The sequence below is a fragment of the Caretta caretta genome, chromosome 4, assembly GCF_965140235.1.
Source record: "Caretta caretta isolate rCarCar2 chromosome 4, rCarCar1.hap1, whole genome shotgun sequence".
NCBI classification, from domain to species: Eukaryota; Metazoa; Chordata; order Testudines; family Cheloniidae; genus Caretta; species Caretta caretta.
The window spans coordinates 128,609,602-128,628,278 of NC_134209.1; the positions used below are offsets into that span (position 1 = coordinate 128,609,602).

The following is an 18,677-nucleotide window of genomic DNA, read 5'->3' on the forward strand; positions in this document are numbered from 1 at the left end:
AGCACATGTTCCCTTTGCTACAGTAGTAATTATTTCAGCTCATGCACTGTATGAAATGCAGACTGGATTTCATTTTTATGCACCCTATGACTGGATGGTCTAGGCCCTGAAGCCCCCTGTAGGAGACCTCAGGGTCCTCAACACCCTTCCCAGGAAAGGAGTTGTGGAGCTAAGTCCTCCAAGCAGCCTAGAGCAATCGTGCAGGAAAGCAGCCAATCAGGAGGAGGCTATAAGGGGTTAGCCAATTAGAGGGTTGCAGGCTAGTATAAAAGGAGCTACAGTGCAGACCAGTGTCAGCAATGTAGCACCATGGACAGCTCAGTGCTGGCAGGGACTGGGAGAGAAAGAAAGAGCTCCTGGCTAGCTGCTGGGGCTGAACATAGAAGACCCCTGAAGCACTGTGAAACCTCGGGCTGCAGGGAAGTGGCCCAGGGAACTGAAAGCAGGTTTGTTAAAGAGACATGGTGGTCCCTGTGCTAGAACCTGGAGTACTGTGCCGGCCTGGGTCCCCACCATAGGTCACTGGGGAAGTGGCTTACAATTAGACAATGATAAAGCCCCAGAAGGTGATCTGAACTGTTAAGAGGCCCAGCTGGAGAGCTGGGGCCAGAACAGACCAGAGTGGGCAAAGAATCTCCAGGGTGGAAGCCCTGGGGGCATGGTCTCTACCAGGGCCAGGAGTGCTTAAAGACGTTGTTGGATTAATAACCAAGAAGAGATCTGCTAGAGATCTGCTAGAGAAATTGCCAGAAGGGGGACACCATAAACTCATAAGTGCAGACACACCTGACCAGAAGGGAGCGCTCGCAAGAGGTGCATGCCATGCTGTTACACACCCGTTCACACTGACTTAATTATAAACAAATAATTAAAGATATTCTTTAACTTCTACTTTTTAGTGGCTCCAGCGGAATTCAGAGTCCTAGTTAGATAAATATTTGAGGTGCAGAGAGTCTTGTACCATTAATTTTTTTTGCACCTGTTTTATTCTTAACACCCAATGTATGGTACTCACAGTCCATGGTTCGCCTTCTTCTTTATGTACATGTTATTGCCAATATCAATGCTGACCCCAGACAGGTCCAATGGGGAAAGTGATGCAGGGAAACCCTTTTCCCCGGTTCACCCCTCTGGGGGTCACCATGGTTTGTCTGTGTACACTCTCTGAACAAAAGGCCTGCAAAAGCACTAGAATTGATAGAACTGCGTAGGGCAGATCATCATAGAATCATAGAATATCAGGGTTGGAAGGGACCTTAGGAGGTCATCTAGTCCAACCCCCTGCTCAAAGCAGGACCAATCCCCAACTAAATCATCCCAGCCAGGGCTTTGTCAAGCCTGACCTTAAAAATATCTAAGGAAGGAGATTCCACCACCTCCCTAGGTAACGCATTCCAGTGTTTCACCACCCTCCCAGTGAAAAAGTTTTTCCTAATATCCAACCTAAACCTCCCCCACTGCAACTGGAGACCATTACTCCTTGTCCTGTCATCAGCTACCACTGAGAACAGTCTAGATCCATCCTCTTTGGAACCCCCTTTCAGATAGTTGAAAACAGCTATCAAATCCCCCCTCATTCTTCTCTTCCGCAGACTAAACAATCCCAGTTCCCTCAGCCTCTCCTCATAAGTCATGTGTTCCAGTCCCCTAATCATTTTTGTTGCCCTCTGCTGGATTCTTTCCAATTTTTCCACATCCTTCTTGTAGTGTGGGGCCCAAAACTGGACACAGTACTCCAGATGAGGCCTCACCAATGTCGAATAGAGGGGAACGATCACGTCCCTTGATCTGCTGGCAATGCCCCTACATATACATCCCAAAATGCTGTTAGCCTTCTTGGCAACAAGGGCACACTGTTGACTCATATCCAGCTTCTCGTCCACTGTAACTCCTAGGTCCTTTTCTGCAGAACTTCTGCCTAGCCATTTGGTCCCTAGTCTGTAGCTGTGCATGGGATTCTTCCGTCCTAAGTGCAGGACTCTGCACTTGTCCTTGTTGAACCTCATCAGATTTCTTTTGGCCCAATCCTCCAATTTGTCTAGGGCCCTCTGTATCCTATCCCTACCCTCCAGCGTATCTACCTCTCCTCCCAGTTTAGTGTCATCTGCAGACTTGCTGAGGGTGCAATCCACACCATCCTCCAGATCATTTATGAAGATATTGAACAAAACCAGCCCAAGGACCAACCCTTGGGGCACTCCACTTGATACCGGCTGCCAACGAGACATGGAGCCATTGATCACTACCCGTTGAGCCCGACAATCTAGCCAACTTTCTATCCACCTCATAGTCCATTCATCCAGCCCATACTACTTTAACTTGTTGGCAAGAATACTGTGGGAGACAGTGTCAAAAGCTTTGCTAAAGTCAAGGAACAACATGTCCACTGCTTTCCCCTCATCCTCAGAGCCAGTTATCTTGTCATAGAAGGCAATTAGATTAGTCAGGCATGACTTGCCCTTGGTGAATCCATGCTGACTGTTCCTGATCACTTTCCTCTCCTCTAAGTGCTTCAGAATTGATTCCTTGAGGACCTGCTCCATGATTTTTCCAGGAACTGAGGTGAGGCTGACTGGCCTGTAGTTCCCAGGATCCTCCTTTTTCCCTTTTTTAAAGATGGGCACTACATTAGCTTTTTTCCAGTCGTCCGGGACTTCCCCCGATTGCCATGAGTTTTCAAAGATAATGGCCAATGGCTCTGCAGTCACACCCGCCAACTCCTTTAGCACTCTCAGACGCAGCGTATCCGGCCCCATGGACTTGTGCTCGTCCAGGTTTTCTAAATAGTCCCGAACCACTTCTTTCTCCACAGAGGGCTGGTCACCTCCTCCCCATGCTGTGCTGCCCAGTGCAGCAGGCTGGGAGTTGACCTTGTTCGTGAAGACAGAGGCAAAAAAAGCATTGAGTACATCAGCTTTTTCCACATCCTCTGTCACTAGGTTGTCTCCCTAATTCGGTAAGGGGCCCACACTTCCCTTGACTTTCTTCTTGTTGCTAACATATCTGAAGAAACCCTTCTTGTTACTCTTAATATCTCTTGCTAGCTGCAACTCCAGGTATGATTTGGCCTTCCTGATTTCACTCCTGCATGCCTGAGTAATATTTTTATACTCTTCCCTGGTCATTTGTCCAATCTTCCACTTCTTGTAAGCTTCTTTTTTGTGTTTAAGATCAGCAAGGATTTCACTAAAAGAAAAGGAGTACTTGTGGAACCTTAGAGACTAACCAATTTATTTGAGCATGAGCTTTCATGAGCTACAGCTCACTTCATCGGATGCATACTGTGGAAACTGCAGAAGACATTATATACACAGAGACCATGAAGCAATACCTCCTCCCACCCCACTCTCCTGCTGGTAATAGCTCATCCAAAGTGACCACTCTCCCTACAATGTGCATGATAATCAAGGTGGGCCATTTCCAGCACAAATCCAAGTTTAACCAGAACGTCGGGGGGGGGGGGGGCAGGGGTAGAAAAAAACAAGGGGAAATAGGCTACCTTGCATAATGACTTAGCCACTCCCAGTCTCTATTTAAGCCTAAATTAATAGTATCCAATTTGCAAATGAATTCCAATTCAGCAGTTTCTCGCTGGAGTCTGGATTTGAAGTTTTTTTGTTGTAAGATAGCGACCTTCATGTCTGTGATTGCGTGACCAGAGAGATTGAAGTGTTCTCCAACTGGTTTATGAATGTTATAATTCTTGACATCTGATTTGTGTCCATTTATTCTTTTACGTAGAGACTGTCCAGTTTGACCAATGTACATGGCAGAGGGGCATTGCTGGCACATGATGGCATATATCACATTGGTGGATGTGCAGGTGAACGAGCCTCTGATAGTGTGGCTGATGTTATTAGGCCCTTTGATGGTGTCCCCTGAATAGATATGTGGGCACAGTTGGCAACGGGCTTTGTTACAAGGATAGGTTCCTGGGTTAGTGGTTCTGTTGTGTGGTATGTGGTTGTTGGTGAGTATTTGCTTCAGGTTGGGGGGCTGTCTGTAGGCAAGGACTGGCCTGTCTCCCAAGATTTGTGAGAGTGTTGGGTCATCCTTCAGGATAGGTTGTAGATCCTTAATAATGCGTTGGAGGGGTTTTAGTTGGGGGCTGAAGGTGACGGCTAGTGGCGTTCTGTTATTTTCTTTGTTAGGCCTGTCCTGTAGTAGGTGACTTCTGGGAACTCTTCTGGCTCTATCAATCTGTTTCTTCACTTCCGCAGGTGGGTATTGTAGTTGTAAGAATGCTTGATAGAGATCCTGTAGGTGTTTGCCTCTGTCTGAGGGGTTGGAGCAAATGCGGTTGTATCGCAGAGCTTGGCTGTAGACGATGGATCGTGTGGTGTGGTCAGGGCGAAAGCTGGAGGCATGTAGGTAGGAATAGCGGTCAGTAGGTTTCCGGTATAGGGTGGTGTTTATGTGACCATCGTTTATTAGCACTGTAGTGTCCAGGAAGTGGATCTCTTGTGTGGACTGGACCAGGCTGAGGTTGATGGTGGGATGGAAATTGTTGAAATCATGGTGGAATTCCTCAAGGGCTTCTTTTCTATGGGTCCAGATGATGAAGATATCATCAATATGGATGTAGAAGCCCTCTACACCAACATTCCACACAAAGATGGACTACAAGCTGTCAAGAACACTATCCCCGATAATGTCACGCCTAACCTGGTGGCTGAACTTTGTGACTCTGTCCTTACCCATAACTATTTTCCATTTGGGGACAATGTATACCTTCAGATCAGCGGCACTGCTATGGGTACCCGCATGGCCCCACATTATGCCAACATTTTTATGGCTGACTTAGAACAACGCTTCCTCAGCTCTCGTCCCCTAACGCCCCTGCTCTACTTGCGCTATATTGATGACATCTTCATCATCTGGACCCACGGAAAAGAAGCCCTTGAGGAATTCCACCATGATTTCAACAATTTCCATCCCACCATCAACCTCAGCCTGGTCCAGTCACGCACATTGTAGAGAGAGTGGTCACTTTGGATGAGCTATTACCAGCAGGAGAGTGAGTTTGTGTGTGTGTGTGGCCCAACTTGATGATCACTTATGTAAAGTGATAGATAATAGCTTATCTAAAGTGATCATCAAGTGAAATGGCCCAACTTGATGATCACTTTAGATAAGCTATTACCAGCAGGAGAGTGGGGTGGGAGGAGGTATTGTTTCATGGTCTCTGTGTATATAATGTCTTCTGCAGTTTCCACAGTATGCATCCGATGAAATGAGCTGTAGCTCACGAAAGCTCATGCTCAAATAAATTGGTTAGTCTCTAAGGTGCCACAAGTACTCCTTTTCTTTTTGCAAATACAGACTAACACGGCTGTTACTCTGAAACCTGTCATTATGCAAGGATTTCACTGTTAAGCCAAGCTGGTCGCCTGCCATATTTACTATTCTTTCGACACATTGGGATGGTTTGTCCCTGTAACCTCAATAAGGATTCTTTAAAATACAGCCAGCTCTCCTGGACTCCTTTCCCCCCATGTTATTCTCCCAGGGGATCCTGCCCATCCCCTGAGGGATGTCAAAGTCTGTTTTTCTGAAGTCCAGGGTCCGTATTCTGCTGCTCTCCTTTCTTCCCTGTGTCAGGATCCTGAACTCGACCATCTCATGGTCACTGCCTCCCAGGTTCCCATCCACTTCAGCTTCCCCTACTAATTCTTCCCAGTTTGTGAGCAACAGGTCAAGAAGAGCTCTGCCCCTAGTTAGTTCCTCCAGCACTTGTACCAGGAAATTGTCCCCTACATTTTCCAAAAACTTCCTGGATTGTCTGTGCACCGCTGTATTGCTCTTCCAGAAGATATCAGGGTGATTGAAGTCTCCCAGGAGAACCAGGGCCTGTGATCTAGTAACTTCTGTGAGTTGCCGGAAGAAGGCCTCATCCACCTCATCTTCCTGGTCCGGTGGTCTATAGCAGACTCCCACCATGACATCACCCTTGTTGCTCACACTTCTAAACTTAATCCAGAGACGCTCAGGTTTTTTTGCAGGTTCATACTTGAGCTCTGAGCAGTCATACTGCTCCCTTACATATAGTGCAACTCCCCCACCTTTTCTGCCCTGCAGGTCCTTCCTGAACAGTTTATATCCATCCATGACAGTACCCCAGTCATGTGAGTTATCCCACCAAGTCTCTGTTATTCCAAACACATCATAATTCCTTGACTGTGCCAGGACTTCCAGTTCTGCTTGCTTGTTTCCCAGGCTTCTTGCATTTGTGTATAGGCACTTGAGGTAACTCGCTGATCATCCCTCTTTCTCAGTATGAGGCAGGAGCCTTGCCCTCTTGCACGCTCCTGCTCGTGCTTCCTCCCAGTATCCCACTTACCTCAGGGCTTTGGTCTCCTTCCCCTGGTGAACCTAATTAGAGACGTGGCCGGGCCCCATCCTCCCAGTGTCTCAACTAGTATCAGGTGGGCAGCAGTAGGAGAAAGCACACAGTACACTTTTTGTACAAGTATAGTAAGTGCTGCTCCCTGAAATGTCCCATTATGCCTCCCTTCACCACCACTTGGGCATTAGAACTGCTAAGCTTCTCCACAGGTTTTCCCACTGGCAGTCAGAGCTATAATTTAACCATTTATCTTTAGGTTCAATATTTTACCCTTGCCCCAGGCAAGAAAACATATCAGAACCAGGTAACGTGAGAGCCATTTATTGGTTTAGTTTTCTCTTTCATTATGTATTAACCTCGGTCCATTTAAAAAGCTTCTCCATGGCAAATGCCCTCTCCATCATATGACCTTGATATCTTTAAACCTATCACACTTAAGCCATTCTCCAGCTGGGTTTCAAAGGACTCCATATGCTCTCCTATTTGGACTCTAAAGAGCTGATAGCCAGATTATTTCATAATGTAATGTATTCCATACCTCACTTCATAGACTCTTCATGAAAAAACACAGCCTCATGGTAATTTATATTCTGGTGCTATCATGAATTTAAGATAACTCCCTTTTTCCATTTGCAGATTCCACATTCCTCATTTGGTCATCAGATGAAATAGCTACAACTTCTTGATATGAATCTCACAAGCTATATACATCCACATTAGGCCAACTACTGAATACTTTTTATAGTATCACAACGTTTTATTCCTTTTATTGTTCAATTTTGAAATAACCTCCTTTCCCATATTACATGGCTTATATATTATTAGTTACTTCATTTGTTTAGTTGAGCAAAAACAATGCTTAGAAATTACATTTATCTGAAAAATTTGGGGCCAAAACTTCAAGTGATACCTTAACATTCATGCACCCTGAAAATGCTTCCCTTGATTTTTTTTTTTTTGTATCAAGTTTGGATTGACAAAATATGCTTGCCCCAAAACTCAGATTTGCACTTCAGAATAGCAGATGCGTATCCATACTAAACAGTACTTTCCTAGACTCTTCACAAAGAGACTATCTAAATTGTTCAGAACCATCTGTCTATTGATAGCAGGTTGTGGGCTTTTCACTCAGCTGTGTTTGTAGTATGAACTGCAAGGAGGAGGAGTTAGAGAAGTGCTTCCAATCAAGTCCCTAAACAACTCTTGTATAGATTCAATGGTTTGCTCAGTTTTTGTCACTGTTTTGTTTTTTTTAGCATGTTTGTAACTGACAAGCTAGCACATTTTGTAACATCTTGCACTCCAGTACATACACAGAGGTTCACTATCTACAAATGATGAACATTAGCAAGCATTTGCAGCAAAACGTAGTTTAGGAACTTACGTTTGGAATGTTTGTCACAGAGGGCTGATGCCCTCATGTCACAGAGTCTCAAGGATCCTTTGCTGCTGCTGTAGACAAAGAGATTGCAATGGTGGGGATGAAACTCGGATGCAGTAATCACTTCTGTCAGATCCTCCATGTTGGCTGGCTTTATATCTACAATGTCTGAATGGAGGTTTTATTAAGGAAAATTAAATTGTTTACAAGTAAGTTATGAATCTTGCCACCTGTTTGAAGGCCGCATGGTTGTATAGACATTTTCCACACATTTACAGACAAATAAATTAGTTTTGAATAAAGCATTCTCATTTGTTTGAGAAGAGACATTCAGCATTATTCTATTTGGCAGTAGCTCTTCTTACTTGATGGTTGCACCACAGAGACAATTAAATTTTCATAACAAAATTAATTTAGGACCACTATCTAACATACCTTACTGTGGATGTCATTAATATGCCTACATTTGCAGTAAAATGTTGGTGATGGAGATATGGCAGTTGAAGTTTTCAGATCCGTTCAGGGATTTGATCACCTATCTTTCATTTAAACTAAAGGAGAATCAGTAGCTAAATACCCTGCACTGCTTGGCAAATCACAATCATCAGTATTTCCCCATAACTGCAATGGCAATTACTGCTGTAGTTCAGATAACACTGATGTATAGATAGCAGTGACTGTACATCTCAACTTTCCCTCCATCCAGTCTATTTAAAATATTGCTGCTAAAATAACTTTCCTCTCCCACTCTTTTGACCTCATCATCCCCTCCTTCACTGGCTTCTTGTCCTTTGCTGTATCAATGTCAAGGCCCTTTTCCTCTGCTTCAGTGCTTCACAGTTTGCCCCAGCCTGCTCTTATTTCCTCTTTCTCTCTCCCCTCATTCCTTCCTCTCCTCTAAATCCTCTCTCCTAGCTCCTCCCTTGAGTCTGCTTCTCCCATTCCCAGCTTTATACCTTTACTCATGCCCCTCCCTGTGCTTGGAATTCCTCCTTACAATACATTCTTTTCCTCTCAACCTAATTCTATGCTATATACAACACTGGGTGGTTAGATAACCTAGAGCAGCGTTTCTCAAATGGCATGCAGCCACCAGAGGTTTTTCTTGTGAAAACCCCTGACCTAGAGGTTGGACGTTGGTTTTATATTGTTTGTACTGCACGTTCTTAGAATCTCAGGCCAAGCAGATGGAAAATTGTGGGATGATATAGGCTCTATGCTGGAACACCAAATGGCATTAGAACCTTAAACAAACATTCAGAAGTATCATGGACTATAACAAAATGGCAGATGAATGTGAGCCACCAGGATATTTCAGACCTAAAAGATGCTAATGCTAAGGAGGAGGAATAATTGGTTATAACTGACATATATTAGTAGATCACAGAAGCTAGATAGACTGGAAGACCGAACAGGTTTTTTCCCCCCCTTATCTCCATCAGTGCCAGTGTCAAGAAAGTCTGCCTACTGGTAAAGGATATCAAGGTCACTGACTAGTATAGCTAAAAGACTTTCAGCTAGATTCTGGTCTCATTTACAGCAGATACATCAGTGTAACTCCACTGTGTTTGATAAGTTAATCTTGATTTACACTGGTATGGAAGATCAGAATCAAGCCTGTAGTCTGGACAATTTGTATGGTTGCCCTAAAGTTATGAGAATCACTGTCTTATATCATTATGCAACTTAGGGAGGGTTTTTAAAAAGGTATGTGCATTTCTTCTGCACGTGCAAATTGTACACAAACTCAGATGCCCGTATGCAAACTGATGAGTGTGAATATGTACCAGTCTCAATGCAAAAATCAAGGTCTGTGCATGCACAAGACTGCACGGTTGTGTGCTGCTTTTGAAAATTGCACTGAGGGCTACATTTAAAAAAATGGCATCAAAAAACTGGTGCCTCCAATTTTTCATGTCTCACCTTTTCCAAATAGAATTTTTCAAAATGAGTCCAATCTTGCTCCCATTGAAGTCAATGGGAATTTTGTCATTGACTATAATAGGAGCAGGTTTGGGTCCTGCAGTTGTGAATACAAATTGTGTAGATGCCTAACTAATCTATCCACATGGGCAAATGCATTTAGAAAGCACAAATCAGAGTTCTCTGTGTGCCAAATTATAGATGTGAAAATATGTAGACAATTTCAGGTGCTGAGTAAAGGACCTCTGAAAATTTGCCCATTTGGTAAGAAAAAATCATAAACATAAAATATACTGTTAGCTTCACTACAAATTGAAGTTCCAGCAGTGCCATCCATTGTGGAAAATTCCCCACGAAGATAATGCTTATTACTGAAATCAATGTAAATTTCTGTGAAAAAAGGACTGTAGCTCTGAGCTTTTTAATTGTTCATATCTGAAGTATATATCACACCAATTAAGTAACCCATGTACACATCAGCCAGTCCAATCACTATTATTAAAAATTATTGATACGATGCTTAACTTACATGGTACTCCTCAGTCACAGCCATTTGGTGATCTTATGCTCTGGGAAAGACAAGTGAAAAAAACCACAAGAGAAGATATGGGACAACAGCTCAGGAAAGGGAAAGTGAGAAGAGAGATTTCTGGTGAGCAAAAGGAGGAAGAAATATTTCCTAGAAGAAGAAGATTTTAAGAAAACAATAGTTGAAGAGGCACTGTGATGGAGTGTTCATCCCCACACCAGCTCTGAAGGGGTGACGGTGGCCCAGAAGGGACCAATTAACCTTCACAGTTGTACCTGATAGGAGGCCCAGGGATTGATAAATACTAATTGCTGATGATGCCCAGCTGGCAAAGGATTATAAAGAGGGGAAGTTTGTAGTACTAGGAGGCTGCAGGGAGAGAGTCTGTAGTCATTCTCTGGGAGCAAGAAACCTAGCAGGGAGAATAAGTCCTAGGATCCTGCCCCTGGAAGAAGGGTCAACCCCAGAGGAGTTGTGGAGAAAGAATGCCTGAAAAGGCAGAGTAGGAAGAAGCTCAGAGAAACAGCAGCAAGGAGGGAGACTGTGTAGACCTTGGCTGCTGGTTATGGGGTCACTGGACTGGAATCCAGTATAGAGGTAAGGCCTGGATTCCCCTACCAGCCACTGGGAAGTGGTGCTGGACTGTTTGAGGTGCAATCTGGACAGCTAGTCCAGCAAGACTTTGAGACCCCAGAAGGGAGGGGTGGGTGGGGGTATATAGTGACCTAGCCAGAGGGATGAGTTGTGAGTAGGGAGCACTGTGAATTACAGGAAGAGAGACCACTGTAGTGACGAAATGACCACTTGGCAGGGGGTGCCATGCAGGAAGAACTGCTATGCCATGCCTGCCCAGGAGGAGGAGCTCTTGTGGTGAGTGAACACCATTACAGGCATACAGTGAAAACAAAGAGTAACAGTATGGCAGAGTATCTGAGTAAGACTATTTTCTCATATGATCCTCATCCTTGTAGTGTCTGCAAACCTTCCAAACACTAATGAATTTATCTTCACAATACCCCTGTGGAAGAGGAAAGTATTACTATTCTATCTTTCAGATAAGGAACTGGGGCAGAGAGAATATGTGGCTTGCCCAAAGTCACACTGAAAATCCATGATAGAGCTGTGATGTGAACATAGATCTATTGAATCCCAGATTGGGGCCTTAAACACAAGACCCTCCTTCCCAGCTGTCATGCTTCCCAGAACATAAAATTTGAATCAATTGGCATAAGAGATAATTTGAACATTCCTGGAGAATGAGATAATAGGAAAATGTTGTTTTATTAATGGCCAGAAAAGTCGCATGTTGTCTTACTAAGCCAGTCCCTGTGCTTGTTGAAGCAGACAGAAAAACTTTAATTGATTTCAGTGGGAGCAGGGGCAGGCCCATCACAGAAATTACAACTACTCTTTGATCTTTCCTGAGCCTGTAGATTTCAGAAGCACTAAAATGAAATTAAAATTTAAAAGTAACAATATGCAAGTGTAGATAAAATTATCATAAATTTGCTTGGCTTCACAGTGACCATATCATATATTACGCTGAATTGGTTTTAAAAAGGAAAAACGGCAGTGAAGAATGGGAGTAGCTGGTGACATTTCATAACAAGAGGACATGAATTAATGTTGCATTTCAATGGCATTCCTAAGAAATTACTTACAGTATCACATTTGCATCCATCTCCAGGAATCCATCATCATTAATGTTAGTACAATGAATACCAAGATGTGGTAACATTGATTTACCATCTATTATGAAGTATGCCTAAATGTTCTTAAAATTCTAACTGGCAGAAATATCCTTTATTTGGTTATTTGCATTTGGTAAATCTGTCTGAAGAAATCTGTTAGTAAAAACAATTGCTTTCAGTGATTGAATTGCTTTCAGGAGATCAGAGGAATTATGGTAACGCGGTGCAAGAATTTCACCTGTTAGTGGAGAAGATGAATAATTGCTGAGTGATGAGAAAGATATTAAATATAAATAGAGTGTGTGAAACAGTCACACCAAGTATCATTTTTCTGGAAGCTGAAGATGGTATTGATGAATTTCCCTTCATTGTACAAAATGAATAGCCCCATGCTGAATAATGAAATTAAATATTCCATTTCCCCAGCTGAAATACATAAAACACTTGGAACAGAAGGCATTTCCAGATGCGATCTACATTTCCATTGGGACAATGTAGACTTCACTGCCTTTCATGGATCATACATTAAATGTATGAACAAAACCCAAAATTTCATCAGATTGAAGCAAAAATAAAACAAGAGTATAACCCCTATACTAAAGTAAAATGAACAAAAGAAACACAAACTGTTGAAGAGATTTATCCCTCATAAGTTTATAATATGTGTAGGAGCAGCCCAGTACTTTGAGAGCTACATAACCCAATGTATCAAAAGCAGATTATGTCACACAAAAGAACATTTTTCTCATCTTTTAATTTTTGCCATCCATCTGACAACTATCAAGTATGGCTCGACAGGTGATGTGTGGGCATTGTATTTAAACTAGTATGACAAGAGAAGGGCACACAGAACAGAAGCATCTCCCATGAGACACTTTGCATTTTTATTTTCCCATTACCCCCTTATGCGGGGTTTTACCTGGTATTCTATAGCAGAGAAATACAGAACAATTGGGCCAGGTTCTCTGTTCTAGATCCAGCCCCTTTGTGCAACCTGAGCAGCTCAAAAGAAGATGGAAGCTGGTAGTAGCAAGCCAAATGAAAAAGTCCTCTGCGGAAGGTGGGGACAGGACTCTATTATGTCACAAAGCTGATGCAAGCAGCTCCTACATTAACTGCCACCCCCCAATACCAGTGTATGGGGTGTACTGGAGGCAGGGAGGGATGTCTTGTGTAGAACACAACTGTGCCACAACAGTTCACAGCTGGCATATGGGCCCTTAAGGATGATAGCTATCTGGTATAAATGAGAGAAGTGCTTACACTGCGTCCGATGCTCTAATATCCCCACCTTCCTCTTGCACCAAGTGGATCTCGATGCAGGAGAGAATCTAGGCACACACACTTTAGAGAGATGGAAAAGCCATACAGACTGATTCACCCTCGGGTAGTTCAAAGGGCTGCAATTCACACTTCCCTGAACAAGCGGAGGTTGCTGCGCTTAAGTGGGAGAGATTCACCCTGGGGAAAAGGCAAGTGGTGTTTACACGGCTACTGTCTCCCCAGGGGCCTGACAAGGGAGATGATTTTTAATTTATGGCAGAGGCCAAGGATGGGAGGGGCGGAGGACTGAATCAGCAAATCCTCAAAGTGCCTTCATTGCCACCCGCTTTGAAAACTATGCATGCTCCGGACACCATGTGCTTCTGCTACACTCCCCTTCGGGCCAGGCTTTCCCCATTGGCCTGGCATGCACAGGCAGAATATTGATTCAATGAACATAATATTAAAACAAAGAATTTAAACTCACCAAGGAAATAGTGTCTCAGCCCCTCCTAACTCATTTCAACATTATCTTGCTCCATACAGGGCTGCTTCTCCAGTGCCTGGCTCAGTGATATGGGATGAGGCTACTAGGGAGCTGATGGATTTTCTAGCAGTTCTCCAGGGAAAGATGGACATGAAAGATTTAACATGCCTGAAGACTATGGTGGAGGGTGAGTTCTCAGAGCTGGATCTGCAGAGCTGGAAGGAGTTAGTAGTGGAGGGAGTATTATTACAAGAGCAGAGAAAGCACACCAAGACCTGTGAAGTTAGTGCTCAGTCTCTTACAGGGATGCCTTGAGTGCCTCCAGGAGCAAGTCACTTGCTCATTACTTTTAGCCCCTTTGTAAGCTATGTGATGGAATACACAGCTACTCCACTGGCAGGACTCCATGAAGCAGGATGTATTCAACCCCTATGTACCCTCTACCAGCAACATCCTAAGTAGCAGGAAAAAGGAGTATTTAAGATGGGGGAAGGAAAGATTGGGTCTCTGGTTACTAAAAGGCTCCTTGCTGATATGAGTGAAGTCAGTGGAAGTTTTGCCATTGGCTTCAGTGGGAATGGATAGGTTCTAAAGCGAGCCTCGGCATTATTCACAGTACAGGACGGGGACTAACAGGATTAGTGCCAACAGCTGTTGTGCAGATGATATTAAAATGAGGACAAACATGACAGGAGATTTGTTCCACTGCCTTTCAGCCACTGCATCCAACAGGAACATCCCCTTCTGGGAGAAAGTATTCAGTAAAGTTTCTTTTTATTGCAGGTTGTGAAGATAACCTGCCCCCAACCCAAAATTTGCATTAATGAGACTCCCTCACTTGATCAGCTAGAATATAAATTAGTGGGTCCACTTTATGCTTGTGCCAAAACATGTATAATGAGAATGTGGAAAATAAGCAGGGCTCCTGCTGAATGAAAAGAGTTCCAGGATGTTTCCTTTTATGATAATGGGAACATTGCAGTTTCCTGAAAATAGATTATCTCTTTTGAACCGCAGAGTATGTATTAAAAAAACCTAGCTATTTCTCCAGCAGATACCACCAGGGATTCGTACAAGGAACCCGGTTTGGCAGAAAACTTGTAATTGAATTAAATGCACAAATCAAGCTATACCAAGGGTGGGCAAACTACGGCCTACGGGCCAGATCCGGCCCTTCAGGGCTTTGGATCTGTCCCACGGGATTGCCACCCCCATGGCACTGCGGGCCCTGTGTCGCTCCCAGAAGCAGCCGGCACCATGTCCCTGCAGCCCCTGGGGGAGCAGAGGGCTCCACACGCTGCCCTCACCTGTGGGTACCTCCCTCCACAGGTCCCATTGGCCAGGAATGGGAAACTGCGGCCAATGGGAGCTTTGGGGGAAGTACTCACAGGAGAGGGCAGCGTATGGAGCCCTCTGCCCCCACGTCCCCCCACCCGGGGCCGCAGGGACGTGGTGCTGGCCACTTCGGGGCTAGGGTAGCCAGGGATCCTGCCTTAGCCCCGCTGTGCGCCGCTGCCACCCCAGAGCCACTCCAGATAAGTGGCGCCAGGCCGGAGCCAACACCCTGAACTCCTCCTGTACCCCACACCCCAACTCCTTGCCCTGAGCCCCCTGCTGCACCCCTCCTGGGCCCCAACCCCCTGCTCTGAGCCCCAAACCCCCTGCCCTGAGACCCCTGCTGCACCCTGCACCCCAACCCCTCCTGCACCCCAACCCCCTGCCCTGAGCCCTACATTCATGGCCCTGCATGGAATTTCCCCACAAAGATGTGGCCCTCGAGCCAAAAAGTTTGCCCACCCCTGAGCTATCCCATGTACAGGACTGAATCCTTCAAGTGTGGCAAGATCTTCCCTGGCTTCAACAGGGATTTTGCCAGAGCAAATATGAGTCAGGGCTGGAGGATTTGGCCCTCAGAGCAAAATGCAGTGGACCCCCATTTGTCCAAGAAGCACAGGGACATGTACTTTGTATAAACAGGGGGTTTGGAATGGTGAGTTTTCCATAAAAGTGATGCACATTTCAGACAAGAACCTAAATTCGGGTAATGGGAATTTTTAGAAACAAGGGAGTCAGCCAGCAAATGGAGCTCCCATCTGAAACCAAGTGTAGACTTGCTAAAGTTTGTACTGTTTTCATTTTGGTATTTCTGAGAGTTGTTTCCTTAATTAATCATTTGACCACAATATTTTCATTAAAAGAAGAGAGTGGGGAAGATTCGGTGCAATGATTCCAGAAACAGAGCCATACCACCATGCATGCCCCTACACCAGTTATGCCAATCCTATGCTACTCCTGTGCTGAAGGAATTCTCCCCCAGCCTCTTGTGGTTTCTTTACCATGTCTGGGCACTGGGGGAGCACCACATACAGTCGGAAGCCAGAATCAACCCTCAATATGTTCAGTGACACAGTGTAAATTTAATTTTTTTAAAAGTAGTAAACTAATTATCAGACTTTTTAACATGGAATTATATATATAAACACTTTCTTTCTTATTTAAGGAATACTATGTGTTTTCATTGTCTTATCAGGCAGTCCTCTCTTCTGAATCTGTATCTTTCAAACCTGTTCTCGAGTCATAGCTTTATGGAATGGATCATCAATAGGTTAATGTATCTGGCCTTTTCTCCTAATTGCACTGTCTTTCCTCAGGCAGAGAGATGACCCCGTATTTATATTCTAACTACTCCTAATAGCCACAGTGGCAGTCCTTTTGTACAGTACACAGCCTTCTTCCAGCATTCTGCTAAAAGCATGTAGCATATGGGATTATTTTTAAACCTAGAGTTCCAATTATATCATCTGCACCATTCAGCTCATTCACAGCAACATTGATGGCAGCATAACTGACGCTCCTTCAAGCTTTCTTGTACCTAATATCTGCTAATGCTAGTGATTGATTTAGTGCTTTAAAATGACTTAATGGTACAAGGTCAATGCAATTCACTTCTTTAATTCAATGATTTTTTTGATGTCACTTCAGACTTGGGAACTTTGGTGCCAAGTCATACTGCCTGGACTCTTTGCTGGAAATTTAAATCTCAGAAGGCCTAATTCTGTGAAGTGCTAAGTGTTTCCTGCCAATTGCCATCTATCGATGGTACTTATATGGTCCCCATTACCGTAGAATCTGACCACCTCAAAACCTTTAATATATTTATCCTCACACCATGCCTGTGAGGCAGGCTAGTGCTATCATCCCCATTTTACAGAGAGTGAACTGAAGCATAGAGAAGCTAAGGGACTTGCCCAGGATCACACAGGAAGTTTGTGGCAGAGCAGGGACTTGAATGCACATCTCCAAAGTCTGAGGATTGCACCTTAACCACTGGACCATCCTTTCTCAGGGACTTAATTGAGAGTTGGGGACACTCAATGATGATAATACTACCTAGCTCTTATACAGCACTTTTCATCCTTCTATCTCAAAGCACTTTACAAGAAGGTCATGATATGATACCCATTTTATAAATGGGGAAAACTGAGGCATAGAGATGCAAACACACTTGCCAAAGGTCACCCAACAAGCCAGTGGTAGAACCAAGACTAGAACTCAGATCTCCAGAGTCCCAGGCTACTGCTCTGTCCACCAGTCTACATAGTTTAAGTGCACTAGAATACTCTCAGTTAATTTCTTCATTATACTGGAAGACTCTTCGGTCCTCTAAATGCTCATCTTCAATTAAAGTTCCCCATAAGAGTCCAGGTCTCTGATTCTGATCTCCTTCACACCAGTGTAACTCTGTCTCTTGGGCCACAACTGCACACAACTGGTTCTGTGGGAGTGTACTTGTGGGCTGAAATGTCTGACCTCATTTTTCAACATACAGTATTTAATCATCAGGTTGCATGGTCATATATTCTTGATCTATTTGCTTGGGTAATTATGATTGTCTAAAATCACTCGGGATTGCTTTGTTCTCCATTTCCTAGCCCTCTGATAACTGAACATTCATAGGATCATATAAATTAGAAATGGAAAAGACCTATTAAATAATCTAGTCCAGCTCCTCTTAGGCAGTTTTAGTCTGTACTCTGTCTTCTAGCACTCTGTACAATCTAGTGGTAAGGTTTTCAAGGAATGGGAATAACAGTATAAGAAAGAATAGAAAAAGTATAGTATGAAAGATGAAATCAACAGGATGTTTCAGATGAGTAAAACAAGCAGAATTTGGCTCTTAGGACTGTTCTACAACCTATAAGATTTCACTGTCAGGAAACTTTTCCTGATGTCTAAGATGAGGCAGTGGAATTTCCAGTGGATCTACCACTAGACAGATCTACAGGTCTATATTTCCTACATAGGGGAATGCAGGGCCCCTTATCCATGGGGCGGCAAGGAGGAGCCTTTCCTTCTCAAATCCGCTTACATGTTTTGCATAAAGAACTTTGATGCATTTTTTGTGTAATCTAGTTAGAAACAAAGTTGTAGGAGTGTAAACCTATTTTCTCCTATTCTAAGTGCTCGGGTAAGTCAGTGATGGACCCATACATGTGGACATAGATAATTCTATAAAATAGGTGATTGTTTTTAATTAGTAAAACAAAGCCTATTCTAGATTTGGCTTTTTTATATAGAATTTTTTCATACAGAGGGTAACTGCATTGCTGCATCAGAAAGCACTCGAAAATGAACAATGCAATGGAACTAGATGTCTATTTTTAGGTATCTATGTAAGGCGAATTTTTTTTCTAAAAAGCACTTAAGTGACTTTGGAGAATTCATCCCACTGAATCTCAATAAGGCTCATTCTCCTAAATCACTTAGCCACTGTGGGTGGTATTTCTAAAAATATCTACCATCACAGTATCTAAGAACTACACAGTTATGGAGCACAAGGATCATTTGTTGTCTCTGGTAGTCCAAAGCTATGGGGGGGTGCTGGTTTTATTTTAAGAGTACTAATTCTGGGCAAGACTGCAGTTTATATTCAGTATAAGAATGGCAGCATTACATTACAAATAACAACCCTACTGATAATCTACCCTACATTTATAGAGCACTTTTCATCCCAAAAGGATCCCAAAGCAACTGCAACTGCCCATACATAAAGTACC

General features: G+C 43.7%; 1 protein-coding gene across 7 annotated transcripts in view; it reads right to left on the reverse strand.

Annotated features, from left to right (window-relative positions):
- The window catches only part of PPP2R2C (protein phosphatase 2 regulatory subunit Bgamma), a 303,929-nt gene that overhangs the window by 48,569 nt on the left and 236,683 nt on the right, over positions 1 to 18,677 (reverse strand). For all 7 annotated transcript variants that reach the window (XM_048848924.2, XM_048848930.2, XM_048848927.2 and 4 more), the window contains one exon: positions 7,731 to 7,895. In XM_048848924.2, the coding sequence (XP_048704881.1) occupies positions 7,731 to 7,895 (165 nt within the window). The remainder of the gene's footprint in view (positions 1 to 7,730; positions 7,896 to 18,677) is intronic.